Source organism: Schistocerca gregaria, chromosome 3 (assembly GCF_023897955.1).
Source record: "Schistocerca gregaria isolate iqSchGreg1 chromosome 3, iqSchGreg1.2, whole genome shotgun sequence".
NCBI lineage: Eukaryota > Metazoa > Arthropoda > Insecta > Orthoptera > Acrididae > Schistocerca > Schistocerca gregaria.
In genome coordinates this window covers 415,075,793-415,089,218 of record NC_064922.1, presented here as the reverse complement: position 1 = coordinate 415,089,218, position 13,426 = coordinate 415,075,793, and the positions used below count along the sequence as shown (strand labels likewise).

General features: G+C 43.9%; 1 protein-coding gene across 4 annotated transcripts in view; it reads left to right on the top strand.

The window, feature by feature from the left end:
- The first annotated feature begins 1,122 nt into the window (after positions 1–1,122).
- LOC126355092 (leukocyte receptor cluster member 8) overlaps positions 1,123–13,426 on the top strand; it is a 69,764-nt gene continuing 57,460 nt past the window's right edge. The window contains exons 1-3 of one of the 4 annotated variants that reach the window (XM_050005285.1): positions 1,123–1,343; positions 2,529–2,629; positions 12,063–12,120. In XM_050005285.1, coding sequence (XP_049861242.1) covers positions 2,544–2,629; positions 12,063–12,120 — 144 coding nt within the window. In that variant the 5' untranslated portion in view covers positions 1,123–1,343; positions 2,529–2,543. The other 3 variants (XM_050005286.1, XM_050005288.1, XM_050005287.1) reach the window with 3 other exon arrangements.

The window sequence follows — 13,426 nt, the reverse complement described above, 5'->3', positions numbered from 1 at the left end:
ACTTGATCGCGTTCGGTTCTGCTGCGTCGCGCGCCCTCCGTGGTGAAAACTCGCCGCATCGATTTCAGTTCGATTGTCTTCCTGCGGTTCCATCACATACCTATGCTGGCCACGGAGGACACGAAGTTTTTCGACAATTGAATTCCATGCCGTATTCAATTGGTAACCGCCGTCAGAATTAATAAGAGACTCATTGTCAGACAACAGTATTTTCACGGTTTCGTTAATCATTGAACTTCAAACATTAGACGCACCTGATTGCTGGGCACCTGCTAGCAAAAGTTGTGTTATGTGCCAAAAGAGGACTGTAAGAGCCATATCTATCCACTACCATGTCTATATATTTTACAAGTAATAATAATTGTTAGGAAAATCTTAGAAAATACGAAGATTGGAACTTAAATAGTGGCAACTATTTATTCACAACAGATACAAGAGTCACAATGCTTGCTCCTGTTGCTGTCCTTCATAGCAGTCACCAGCGTTGTGTAGAACCCGTTGCCAGCGATGTGGAAGGCGTAGTATTACGTTAGCAGAGCCTGTTCTGTTGATGGTACGAATGGAGGGGTCTAGACTTATGGTGATTCTCGTGTACGACTGTGATGGTGTTATCCTAATGCATTACGTTCCTCCACAGCAGAATCTCAATACACAGTATAACTGATCGTTTTTGGAGCATCACCTGCGACCACCTTCGCGAAAGAAGCGGTGAAACTTTCTACACAACCCACCCATCATTTTGCACGACAATGCATGGGCGCATACAGCAGAAGCTGTGGCTGCTCGATGGGACTTTGATTTGATTCCAAAGATGAAGGATCCACTTCGTGGCATTCGCCTCAGAACTATTCCAGAGATTCGACAGGCAGTAAAATGCTCCATTTGCACCATCAACACCGTGAACCACGAAAAGCACGACGAAACGAAGGATGGACGATGTGCGCACAACTGAAGGCACATCTGAAGGCAATGAGCTTGGGGTCAAATGATCAACAACGGACGATGATTATCAGCCGTCAAAATTTTATTCCTGACAAACCTTGACGGTGCCGTGACATGCAGGCCAGTGTGGATGCCGCCACTTGAAATGCATTGTGCAATGTTTTCAAGGGACGTAACATGATGGTCAGTGATAACTGTCCTTTAATGGCCATAGCCGCAAGTCTAGTGCCGTCTTAATTTGTGTTCTGTCTACCAGTATAGACGAATTTCGTTCAACGTTTTCTGTCAACCGAAGTTGAATAGCTACAATCGTTAGAGTGCACGGAAACACATCTTTGGAAGTTGGATCGTGGAAACGAAGCTCTATGGAACGAAGTCCTGTGATGCGTATACCCTCTGATGTGGGTGGACTACGTGACGTTGTTACCCTTATGAAATTTATGTTATCTTGAACTATTTATGTTGTGTAAAATTCACTTGTTATTCTATTTGCTTGGACTGTTGTAGAAGCTAGTCTGCTTCTGTAAGTTCTACGTTGTATAAATGCGAATCGTAAGATAGTCGTAGATACGCAAAATGGCGGCTGTTGACGGATTTTTCATGAAGTCATTAATTTTTCCTCCTTTTTGCTTTTGAACTACCTAGACCTTGTGACCTGTGCCATGGGTCCTGCAGTTGTTATATTTGTGTACATTTACACAGAAGTTTTGCTTACCAGTCAGCTTCCGCCGTTAGTAGTTTAATCCTGTGCGCTTTGAGTTCTCAGTACAGTGAATCACCTTGTGTTATTAATAGATTAAAAATTCTGGAAAATAAAGTTAAGCATTTCTGTAGTAGGTCATTTTACGTGTTATTTGATTCATGTCTTTCTGAGTAAGTTACCGAGGAGAATAATGAAAGTACAGGTAATGAAGTTGGATGAAGTGAAGTTATGAAGTCACTACAACTAAAAATTTATGTATAATGTTGTAGCAGATTGGTGATTGTTATTCATGCGGTAATATCACTGCTTTTAATTTGTGACAGATTGCCCGCTGTTGATGGATACTAGTTAGTGCTATCCATGTTGGGCCTAAAACATTTTGTATTTGAATTGTCATTGTAACCCCTTTGGGCACCAGTCCTTGACTGTTAATGAACGCAGGTATCTCTAGCGGTTGTTACAAAATTTTAGACATCCTACAGACACTGGTAAATAGGCCTACATAAAACTTTCTGAAGCAACAAGGTTCAGCTCACTGTCCTCCCGTAGAAGTGTTAGGCATACATGAATTAGAGCCGAGTGCCAGGATTATTCATTAGAACAATCAGTGCGGATCCTCTTCTGCGCTGGTAAACTGAAGATGGGAATGTGAAAACTCGTAATTTGATCCTTGATAATCAAAGAAATTTTATTGCACGTGAAATTCTGCAGTATCATTCCAAAATTGAGATGGTTTTTGTTTGAGTTACTGAAGCAAAATTATAATATAAATATTTTTAAAATATTATTTTGAACATCTTTGTTCTGAATACATACTGCAGTTATTAATCATATTTAACAATGTATTTCAATACTTTAATGTGTTGTGTTGGCTCTTTTGTAGGTAAGAACATAAATTATGGCAGAAAAGACACAGACAGCACAAATGTCTATTAATCCTTGGCAGTATCCTCCACAGTATGGAATGTACAATCCATATGCTGGGTAAGTGTGTTGCATATATCTCTAAGAATTGGTCCATAAAATTATGGAACAGCGTGTATGGCGGGGAAGCACAGCTCTAAGAATTGCTAACTGTGAATGTTATGTTTAGAAGTTATTGGTCTATGGTGAAAATATTTGATCTGAATTAAAATCTGGTTAAAATTGGAGACTGGGACTCTAGTTTCATTGTATATAGTTATTCTGTCCACAAAAAACACCATACCGTGCTGTCCAGTAGTGACTGTGAATAGCCAAAAAGTTGTGTGGGACTGCCGAAATTACAATTATTGGGATGTAGTCGCAGTTTTCAGTCAGAGGATTTAGTAGAAGCGGTACACATTCAGTAATAGTCTGAGACAAGTACATAATGAGTTAAATTTTTGATGTACAACAACGAGCCACAGCTGGTTGCTGCACACCATCAACAATTTATTTCCTATAACAGCCACTGTCTCCAACCATGTCTTTATTTGAAAAAGTCACATACATAATGAGTGTTTGACTAAAGTCTAGATAAGGCCAGTGGCAGTCATGGTATTGTTTGTTTAGTATTCGTAGGTTGGTAATGTGTCATCATGTAGCCACTAGGATGATACTTTTATGTAACCAGTGAGAAGGGAGAAAATTGTCAATATGTTGTCGCCAAAATTGAAACCATAATCATATTCACTGTTGGTTTGAGATTTTGTTGTATTTCTTCACTGTTGTCAGGGCATTTCATTTCATAGTATTATTTTGTTGGGCATGTCATATTTAAAATTTGAACTTGCTGGTGGACCTGCTGTTTAGTAGTTGTTACGTACTTTCTAATTCAAAGAAAATTATAACAACAAATACAGATTGGCTAACCACTACTGAGGAGTTAGTTTTATTTTTGCATGTAGGCTGAAGCAAAATTCACACGCTCAGGCTTCACAGCGCAACTGCTCACACGCCAGCGATAAAAAAATTGTCTCTCATAAAATTTCGTCCGGCGAGTACATCTGGCAGAAAAAGGACATTAAAGAGTGGCAGTCAGGCAGCACCGTAACCACATGTTTGGCAACTACCTCTGTCAGCACATATTAGTTGTGCTGTACTGTTGGCGCAAGTGGATAGGGTTTTGGGTTACTAAACAGGAAGTCGGGGGTTTGATCCTGCGGTAGAGGGACAAATCTTTTTTTACAATAACACATCATCTACTTGTCATTTATACTACATGTAGTATGATCTCTCAGATTTCGCACATTAGCAACCAGTGACAATAATAATGTCCATATTAATGACCGCATGACCTTCACACCAGAATATGTTGTCCTCAGAATAACAGATGCTCAAAGCAACCTTCCTGTACATCCAAACATTGCTCTCCTCAACGGCGAGCTCTGGATCCTTCACGGCAAAGCTGTGTCCACAGTAACAAGAGCAGCATGAACACATGCTACCAATTCTTCCACATTCATTGGCAGGGTGGAGTACATGTGCTCCTTCAGGTGTCCCCATAGGAAGAAATCCAGGGAATTTAGGTCAGGTGAACATAGTGGCCTACAACTGGATCTCCATGTCCAAGCGATTTCCCTGGAAATTTTCTGTCTAAATACTGTTGCACATTAATTCCAGAGTGTGGAGGTGCACCATCATGTTGGAACCATATCCTCTGCCGAACATGTAGTGGAACATCTTCCAGCGCATCAGGCAGATAGTATGAGAGGAATGCATGATACCTTTGTGCAGTCAGGCAACATGTAGGGGCCCAAAAACCTGTCATCCAATATTTCAGCCCAGACGTTGATACCAAAGTGAATTTGATATCCATGGTTGTGAGTGATGTGCAGGTTAATCTCTCACCAATGGTGAGCATTGTGCATATTGGCTTCCTGTTGTTGTTGGGACCATTCGCAGAATTGCAACCATAGATGGCGATCTGCAGGATGCAGGTGTTGCGTGAAAGCATAATGATAATGCTCGTGCAGCACTTTAATGATGGTATGTTGCAAGACATGCAGCTGCCTTGCTATGCTACGTGTCGTTCACTGAGGTTCTTGGTGTATGACCTCAAGAATAGCTTCCTCAGTAACTGGAGTATGGCAAGTCTATGGACGACATCTGTCACGTGATTGTGGAAGGAGAGAAGCTGACTCCCTTTGATGAGGATATCTAACAGCATATTCACGGGTTGCAACACCAGCCCCGTTATCAAATGTACCAAGGACCAGAAGCATATCCACATATTCATCGTTTGTGTATATGTCTACCACACTGGTTTAGAGGTTTACAATGAGAAAATTTGATACATGTACGCATTTGTATTTGAGTCTGTCACAGGCGCGTTACTCCATTTGCAGCTAGTCTCTGTCTGGTGCTCATCACATACAGTATAAACACAGCATCAGTCCTGCATGCCGTCCCTCATAATGCGCATTGCCCCTCTGACAGATATTGTTCTGCATGAGTCAACCCGACACCACTAATGTGAAACCGTGAAATTTTCAGTTTGAAATTACACTGTTTCTGTAATGGTAATAAACGTGATGTTTCCATAATCACATAGATAGAATAATAATAAGATAAGGCATTGAGATACAACCTAAACAGCGTGTGGTTACCAGACTCAGTGTTGAAATGCATAATTAGTGGGACCATCGTGATAACACATACAAATAGTAACCAAGTTTGGACATCAGCAGCAAAGCACATTGTTAGTCCTGCTGGGAAAGTAACACCCAACAAAATGTAATGGACCTGAACAAAGCAAGAATAATAGTTGGTACTAGTCTATGGGATCATTGGAGGAGAGTACAAAGAAAACTGGTTTCGTATCTAGTAGATGAAGTGGTGTGAATAAATTTACGCCCATGACATGGAAAGGGCTTCTTTTAAAGCTGATAAATCTTCCATGCCTATGACTCTAGTAAGTAAGTAAGTGCAAATGTTTTCTTGAGGACCCGCTGCAATCACTGTTGATGATTAAAATACCACATGGACTACATTTACCAAATAAAAACGTGCCTCAACCCAGGTTCAAACCATCGATCTTCTGCGTGCTAACCCAAAACTCTATCCACTGCGCCAACTGTACAGCACAAGAAAAATGTACTGACAGAGGTAGTTATCGTACATGTGGTTACAGTGTTGCCAGATTGCCATTCTTGAACATCCTTTTTGTGCTGGATGTACTCTCCGAACAAAATTTTGAGACTTTTTTTATCACTGGCATGTGAAGAGTCGTGCTGCAAAGCCAGAGTGCGTGAATTTCGCTCCACCCTGTATAAAATAAATTAGTTTACATCTGTTACACGCGTTAGCCCTGTGGCCATTTGTCTATAAGAAATTTAATTAGCACAAAGCTTACAAACGATTGAATCTACAAGAACATTATATAACAATAGTAAAGGCTTATTTATTGTATTAATTAGTATCCATCCAACCCCATGATGGTACCCACACTGAATAAACAGATGTTAGATGAGGTCCACAATTACTCTATACGCCAACATTAATGATGAGACATCGAACTTCAACCAAGCTACAGTGTACTTACGGCTGCATTCATAAACAGAAGCTAAATATCAAAAAAGCCAAAAGAATACTGCCTACTACACACTGTTCCAGAAAACCCAACAGCACAATTCAGTTTATCCCTCCTGCCAGGTGTGGGTTCAGGTATAAAAGACAGTTATGGTATCATCTGTTACAAGTGGTATAACAATAAGAGATATGTAGCCCTATATTAGATTCCAAATTGGCCATTGCTAACATCATGGACATAGAAAGCCTTAATCACATCACAAATATTGTGCACAGTGTTATCAGATCTCTCCCTGCAGAGTGCATATCTCAATGCTTGAGGAGAAATTTTATGAAAATCTGTCCTGTTAACGGTTTAAGTTTTTTATTGCTCTCGCTGACAACCTATACCTTATTGATAATTGAACAACCACAAAAGGCAACAGGGTGCAGTTATTTCTGAAAACCTTCATTCACCAGCTGCCATTTTCCACATCCGTAATAGGTAAAAGTTGCTTTAATAGTTCCAAGGAAAAAGACAAGCACCACATAAATATATCTACCTTTTTCTCCACAATCTAAGAGGCAGTTACTAAATTTATAACCAATCACAGTGAAAAACATCAGATTTTGATCACAAATAGGAACAAGCTCGCTTTCGAAGTGGATGTAACAGTAAGAGAATTTGCAAGTCATGACAAAAATTATAGAATACAACAAATATGAATAATCACCTTTGTGTGATGGGTAGATTTTGAAAAAGCATTTGACTTAGTTTCAACAAAATCTCTGCTAGCAGGGCATTGGTGAGGCATGTATTAGTGTACTGAAGATCTCTGTTTATGTTGCAGGATGTTTGTTAGGCCTATATTAGTGTGCTGAAGGTCTCTGTTCATGTTACAGATTTTATTAGACCTCATCATCATTTTGAGAAATTTAGAAAGAAGAAAGTCTGTACTGTGAAAAAGAAAAAGGAATGTATTGGTACAAAGCACTTGATTTCATTTATAATGTTGTACTATTTACTTCTAGTGCAGATGAAGGTAGGCTTATCTTGGTGTTAATACCTAACCTCAAATTTCAAGCTGCGCAGTTTATTCCAGCAAATGGTGGAGATCAAATAACAATGTTGAAAGCTTTGTATAGGTGACAATAATATACAAAACACACAAACACATACACACAATTACTAGCTTTCGCAACCGATGGTTGCTTCTTCAGGAAGGAGAGGGAAAGACGAAAGGATGTGGGTTTTAAGGGAGAGGGTTAGGAGTCATTCCAATCCCGGGAGCTCCATCTACTTCAGGAGCAACACCACCCCAACCATCGGGAACATCTGTTCCCCCTTGCCAGCCGGAGAAGAGTAAGACTTCTTCAGCTACTCTCCCCAGGAAGGGGTCCCTTGAGACCTCCCTTCGCAAGTTCCGACCAGCGAAAAAGCAGTCACCCCCAAGTGGCTGAAACAACCGCCAGTACCTGGTCGTAGGGCCTCACAGTCGTCGTCCGTCCCTGAGACTGACCCAGTGAAGCCCTCCAAGTCTGAACAACCGAAGGCACAGCGAGAGAATCAGAAGACGAAGAAAGTCCCCAAGACTACCAACATTGCAGTGGCATCTGTCCCATCGCTTCCTACAAGCTTTGCGTCTGAGGACGAGGTGGAGATTCTGGCATCGGTTGAGGACCTCAATCTCGCCGGTCCCTCGGACACTGTAGATACCACTAGCACAGATGCTCAATCAGAGACAGCAGGTGACCCAGCAGTGTAATCTGCTTTCCCAGTCCCGTTAGGCATTTCACAGACATGGACACTACCATCCTCCAGTGGAGCTGCAGCGGTTTCTTCCACCATCTAGCTGAGCTCCGCCAACTTATCAGCCTTCACCCTTTCCTCTGTATTGCTCTGCAGGAAACTTGGTTTCCGGCAATGCAAACCCCTGCCCTCCGTACCTATCGGGGTTATTATAAGAACCAGGCAGCTTATGAAAGGGTGTCTGGTGGCGTCTGCATATATGTCCTGAGCTCTCTTCACAGCGAGTCTGTACCTCTACAAACAGCTTTAGAGGCTGTTGCTGTTCGGGTGTGGACGCCACAGGCTGTTACCATCTGCAGTCTTTACCTTCCACTGGATGGTGCTGACGCGCAGCATGTCCTGGCTGCTCTGATAGCCCAGTTGCCGCCACCTTTCTTGTTACTGGGCGACTTCAACGCCCATAACCCTCTGTGGGGTGGGTCAGTGGCGACAGGTCGAGGCGCCACCGTTGAGCATTTCTCGGCACAGCTCGATCTTTCGCTTTTAAATGATGGTTCCTTCACACACTTCAGTGTGGCGCATGGCATGTACTGTGCCATTGACCTTTCGATATGCAGCCCTAGCCTCTTACCGTCTGTCCAATGGAGAGTACATGACGACCTGTGTGGTAGTGATCACTTTCTGATCTTTCTGTCCCTGCCACAGTGTCACTCTTCTGGGCGCCCTAGCAGATGGGCTATGAATAAAGCTTATTGGGACTTGTTTTCCTCCGCTGCCGCTATTTAGCCTCTCTCTAATGATGACATTGATGCGGTGGTTCAATCGATCACCACTGTCATCGTTACTGCCGCAGAATCTGTCATTCCCCGTTCTTCTGGATCCCCTTGGAGGAGGACTGTGCCTTGGTGGTCACCTGAGATCGCTGAGGCGATTAAAGATCGCCGGTAGGTGCTACAGCGTCACAAGCGACATCCCTGCTTTGAAAACCTCATAACCTTCAAACGGCTGTGTGCAGGGGCCCGCCACCTTATACGCCAAAGCAAGCAGGCATGCTGGGAGCGGTATGTGTCCACCATTGGCCTCCATGTCTCTCCATCGCAGGTCTGGGCAAAAATCCAACGCCTCTATGGCTATCGTACCCCTGGTCTCACTGAATGTAGCAGTTTGTACTGACTCCAACGTCATTGCAAACCGCTTGGCAGAGCATTTTACTCTGAGTTCCGCTTCTGCGAATTACCCCCTGGCCTTCCGCTCCATTAAAGAGCGGATGGAGCGTTGGAGCCTTTCGTTTCGCACCCGCCATCCAGAATCGTACAATGCTCCATTCAGTCAGTGTGAATTTCACAGTGCCCCTGCCACTTGCCCTGCTACCGCTCCTGGGCCAGATCGCATCCACTGTCAGATGCTGAAACACCTTTCAGTGGACTGCAAGCGACGCCTCCTCGACCTTTACAACCGTCTCTGGGTCGAGGGTGAGTTTCCGTCGCAATGGCGGGAAAGCATTGTCATCCCCGTTTTGAAACCGGGCAAGAGCTCTTTGGAGGTGGGCAGCTACCACCCCATTAGCCTCACCAACGTTCTTTGCAAGCTTCTCGAACGGATGGTGAGCTGGTGCTTGAATTGGGTACTGGAGTGTCGGGGCCTTCTGGCTCCGTCCCAGGGTGGGTTCCGCAAAGGCCGCTCCGCCACGGACAATCTGGTGAGTCTGGAGTCGGCCATCTGTACTGACTTTGCCCGCCGTCAGCACCTGGTTGCTGTCTTTTTCGACATGCGGAAGGCGTACGATACGACATGGCGTCATCACATACTTTCTACGCGTCATGGATGGTGTCTTCGGGGTCCTGCCGTTTTTATCCAAAATTTTCTGCCGTATCGTACCTCCCGCGTGCAAGTTGCGGCCTCTCATAGTTCCTCCTAAGTCCAGGAGAACGGGGTACCACAGGGATCTGTCCTCAGTGTCTGCATGTTTTTAATCGCAATAAACGGACTCGCTGCAGCGGTAGGGACGTCTGTCTCAGCGTCCCTGTATGCTGGCGACTTCTGCCTTTACTACAGCTCTACTGGCTTTGCAGGTGCTGAACGTCAGCTACAGGGCGCTATCCGCAAAGTGCAGTCTTGGGCTGTAGTGCATGGTTTTCCGTTTTCGGGTGCCAAGACCCGCGTTATGCATTTCTGCCGGCGTCGAATAGTTCATCCTGAGCCGCGGCTTTATCTAGACGACGACCTTCTTGCTGTGGTGGAGACCCACAGGTTTTTGGGTGTAGTTTTTGATGCCCGGTTGACTTGGCTGCCTAATATTCGGCAGCTTAAACAGACGTGTTGGCGGCATCTAAACGTTCTGAGATGCTTGAGCCACACCTGCTGGGGCGCCGACCGATCTACCCTGTTACGGCTCTACCAGGCATTAATCCAGTCCTATCTGGATTACGGAAGCCTGGCTTATGGCTCAGCATCCCCATCTGCGTTGCGGGTGCTGGACCCAATCCTCCACAGCGGGATACGCTTTGCCACTGGTGATTTCCGTACCAGCCCTGTGGACAGCATACTAGTGGAGGCAGGTGTCCCTCCATTGAGGTTAAGGCGCCAAAATTTACTGGCCGCTTACGCTGCCCATGTTTTTAGCTTGCCCGGGCATCCAAACTATCGTCTCCTGTTCCCACAATTGGTCGTCCATCTGCCAGAACGTCGGCCCCGGTCAGGTTGTACGATCGCGGTCCGCGTCAAAGAGCTTCTCTCCGGGCTTAGGGTTTTCACTGTTCCACCTCCTTTTCGGGCCACTTTGCTTACACCCCCATGGTGTGTTCCTTGCCCTTGCCTACGCCTCAACTTGGCACAGGGCCCGAAGGACTCAGTCCCTCCAGAGGCCTTCCGCCACCACTTTTATTCCATCCTGGCCACGTATCAGGGCTCTGGCATTGTTTACACTGATGGCTTGATGGTTGCTGGTCATGTCGGTTATGCGCTAACTCTAGGGTCCATTCCGAACAATGTTCATTGCTGGCTGGCTCCAGCGTTTACACTGCTGAGCTGGTCGCCATCTTTCGTACCCTAGAGTGTATCCGCTCCTGCTCAGGTGAGTCCTTCGTGATCTGTAGCGATTCCCTGAGCGGTTTTCGAGCTCTCGACCAGTGTTTCCCTCGTTCTCGTCTGGTGATGGCTATCCATGAGTCCCTGCATACTCTTGCCCGTTGCGGCCACTCTGTGGTCTTGGTGTGCACCCCCGGTCATGTCGGTATCCTGGGCAATTAACATGTTGACCGCCTGGTGAAAGAGGCCACCAGTGAACCATCTCTGGACATTGGCTTGCCGGAGACTGATTTACGAGCAGTCCTCCGCCGAAAAGTTTTTGCGCTCTGGGACGCTGAATGGCGCGATCTAACCACGCCCAAGAAACTCCGTGCTATAAAGGACACGACGACTGTGTGGCGTTCCTCCATGCGAGCCAACCGCAGCGACTCCATTGTCCTTTGTCGGCTCCGTATTGGCCACACCCAGGTGACGCACGGTTATTTACTGCGCCGGGAGGACCCTCCTCTATGTCGCTGCGAGGCGACTGAAAGTGTCCCACATTTTGTTGGCCTGCCCCCTTTTAGATGTGGTCAGTCAGACATTTGTGCTGCCTGATACGCTCCCTGCTCTTTTAACTGACGACAATGCTATGTCTAGTTTAGTTTTACGTTTTATTCGAGCAGGGAGTTTTTATCATTTAATCTGAGTGTTTGTTTTTAATGTTGATTCTGGCTTTTGGTCTCCGGTTTTAAACTGAGTTTTTAATGTGTTGTCGGTGGTTGGCTTTTCCTTTTTTATCTCTGGGGTCGGCCAACCACCGTCACACTCGGTGTGATTTTAATTTGTTTTGTCTGTTCTCTGTCTGAGTATTTCTTGTCCTGTGTCGTCTGCCGTCTTTCCTGTTGTTTGTTTTTTTATTCTCTTTGGGTGGTTTTAGTTTTTTGGAAAAAGGGACCGATGACTGTAGCAGTCTGGTCCCTTTAATCCCACAATTCAAACCAAATTTGGGGAAGAGGCAACATTGTTTAGTTGTGTTTAAAGTACTAGTGTATAGGATTAAAATCTGTAAGCATCAGTAGGTTGCACTCAGATTGGTCTTGTAATTTGCATGACTTCTTCTGAATAACAACTTCCTACCAATTCTATAACAGTTATGTTGTATCATTAAACGATGTATTTATTTTTCAGTCAAGCGTATGGACATCCAGGTTATGGACATCCTGGACCATATTTTTACTACAATTCGGTAAGTAGATACCAATTTCATGTAATTTCGTATTGAGGTGATGGTTAGTGTGATGTATTCTGTTAGGAAACATGAGTCTTATTCAGCAATAAAAATGTGTTCTAACCTTAAAGCTCTGGATATATACAGATTGCTGTGTCTGAAATTTCCATTGAAACACTGACCAGAAAAAATGTTTGGACAAAATATATGAAATTGAACCCATGACACCGTTTATTAATGTTAAAAAAACTTCTGTTAAGTTTGAATTTGGTACTTCATGACGAGCCTTATGCACTTGGAAGAGATTAATCTTTGTGATTGAAAAGTCATTTGTGTTGCAGTAATAAGGAAACTTCTATTCATGTTCATTGCTCAAGAGTGAAGTGATAATTGTACTGAATGCATAGTGCAAAGCTGGTCACACAAAGTTAAAATTGATTTTCCCTGTGTCCATCTTCATTACAGGTGTGATTAAATCAGTAGTAAACTTCTTTCTTCCCTCTCATCTTGTGTTAATGCATTATGGAGTTCTCAAAATATGTTGTTTTTTTTAGTTGGCATTGTTTGATTATGCCACATTGGCTGCTGGCTACCACTTGGTTGTAGATCTCTCTCTCTCTCTCTCTCTCTCTCTCTCTCTCTCTCTCTCTCTCTCTCTCTCTCTCTCTCTCACACACACACACACACCCGCGCGCGCGCGCAGTGTCACTTCACAAATGCAGTTAATGTGTAATGATGTGGAGCTGTGTTGAACCCAAGGTGCTCTGATGATAGCTGATTTCAAGTGACTAGTGATTGAAGTGCAACGGGAGGATGCAGTTAATTGAATAAAAATTATAATCAGACTATTTTGATTAGGTTTATATGCTAACCATTGTGTTAAAATTCATCACTGAATGATTTTATATTCTTGACTGTGATCACCCAGTTGCAGTAATGAATTGTACCCTTCAATTAATCTGTTTCATGCTTATCATGTGGAGCTTCTCTAATGTAAACCAATCTCTGTGATTGCTATAATTGCATATGTGATGTTGAATTGTGTCTTGTGCGGAAGTATCCAGTAGTGTTTAGTTAATGCTGCATATGAAACAAGCGTATTTTGCACCATTATGTGAGTGATGTTTGTGGTGTGGTTATCATATATGATGGAATATAAAATGAAAGTGCCAATACCATGAATTGGGATCCAAATACATAAAGAAAGAATGCTGACCAAGAACTGGAAGTGAACTGACCAATTTTGACAGTTTGACAACAGCAAACAGTTTGAGTCTGACATTGTATGCTCTGATTATAAGAAACCAGCTAGGATGTGTGAACA